Consider the following 1,779-nt stretch of genomic DNA (forward strand, 5'->3'; position numbering starts at 1 on the left):
TGGGGGGGGTGTGGGGGGGGGGGAGAAGGAGGGGGGAGGGGAGAGAGGGCGACACAGGGGAGGGAGTGGGAGGGGAGAAGGGCTCGCCCGCCCCCGGCGGGGCCACTCCTGCGCCCACGACTCCGCCCTCAGACGCCGTTGCCGCGGCAACCGAGCTCCCCAGCCCCGCACCGCTGGGAGCCCTGAGGGGGCTGGTTGCTTCCAGCCAGGCATCACATCCCGCCAGTCCTGCCCTAGAAACGACCTCGAATTCGGGCCTGGTGGTGCTCCGTACCCCTCAGAGCCTCTCCCTTTTCCCACAGCCTCCTAAGTGTTCTCCCGCCCTGCTCCTGCCGCCACCCGAACGCCCCAAACAGTTGTCCCGCAGTGATCTTCCCAGACGCTGCTTACTGACCCGCGCTAATCACCTCTCTCACCTGCGCCCCGGGAGTCAGGCCCAGCCGGGGCGTCGCCCGCCAAGCCTTCACCCTGGCTCATCCTCTGACACGCCCCCCCCGCCCCCCTCTTAATTCCCCTTTGACCACTTAGATTAATAGAATTCACATTTTGCGGCTCTGCCTTTGCTTATGCTGTTTCCTCCGACCAGAATGTTTTACAAGGTTCAAACGTGTCCTTCTCAGGATAGCTGAGCCGTCGGCCTCCGGAGGGTGGGTTCCGCCGCAGTGCTTCGGTCACTCTCCGTCGTTATCTCTGATATAGAATGCATCAGATCATATGATTATACACTCACACTTCTCGGTGCTGCCCAAATTAGTGCTCGAAGGGATCCAGGAAGGCCGGAATCTGATAGGTGCGACCTGTGGTGTGTAATTCCATAAGCAACCATATTATCAGACACCTACAGCAAATAACTTTTTATGTATAATTTAATTAGAAATATTAATACATTTTACATTTATAATATAGTTACAAATTTTAATAAAAATTGTATTAAATGTCATTAAAGATTACCTTTTATCATACCTATAATTTAAACTATTCCACTTATTAGCTCGCAGAGTTCTAGGATTACTTATAGAATCAAGCATTTTAACAGGAAATGAAACCGTAAGTATTAAAAAGGTAAATGGTTTAAGTTTTGTGGCTAGATAGAAATTTCTAATTATTTTGTTTTTATCTTTTTTTTTTCTGTCAAAGCATAAGTCATTTAACCTTTTGGAGCATTATTGTTTTCATCTGCAACATGTTAGATGTAGAAATTATCTCAAGGGGCTTTTCTAATTAAAAAAAAGAAAAAACTATGTATAAAATCAAAGAATAGACCTTTGTCTTAGTACAAAAGCATTTATTAAAATTGTATCAGAAAAGTACTTCAGACATACATAATGTATATGTTGGGTCACTTAAAATTTCATAATTTGCTTAGCTCAAAAAAAAATCTTGTTTAACCCAACACGATCAGTTTTGTAAATGAATGGTAGTTAGGAAACAGCATTTTAATTTAGTGTGTAGTGTAGATTTCATAAAATTACTTTAACCATTGTATTTTTTTAAAAAATCTCTTGCTGGGCGGACCCCGTGGCTCACTCGGGAGAGTGCAGCGCTGGGAGCGCCAAGGCCGCAGGTTCGGATCCTATATCGGGATGGCGGGTGCGCTTACCGGCTGAGCGCGGTGCGGACGACACCAAGCCAAGGGTTACGATCCCCTTACCAGTCACAAAAAAAAAAAAAAAAAAAATCTCTTGCCAAAGATCTTCAGAACTAAATGTGATGTTACATAACCTGGATTTTCCATTACGTATTTTCCCTTCTTGGCTATGTTTTAAAATTTTCTATTTT

The 1,779-nt window shown here is 45.4% G+C and overlaps 1 protein-coding gene across 1 annotated transcript in view; it reads right to left on the bottom strand.

Moving 5' to 3' along the window:
* Positions 1-477, bottom strand: part of LOC103601541 (coiled-coil domain-containing protein 158-like) — a 28,729-nt gene extending 28,252 nt beyond the window's left edge. Inside the window, exon 1 of the mRNA XM_008585975.1 lies at positions 417-477. Coding sequence (XP_008584197.1) covers positions 417-477 — 61 coding nt within the window. The remainder of the gene's footprint in view (positions 1-416) is intronic.
* Positions 478-1,779: the final 1,302 nt, after the last annotated feature.

This window comes from Galeopterus variegatus, unplaced genomic scaffold, assembly GCF_000696425.1.
Source record: "Galeopterus variegatus unplaced genomic scaffold, G_variegatus-3.0.2 Scaffold3779, whole genome shotgun sequence".
Classification (NCBI taxonomy): domain Eukaryota; kingdom Metazoa; phylum Chordata; class Mammalia; order Dermoptera; family Cynocephalidae; genus Galeopterus; species Galeopterus variegatus.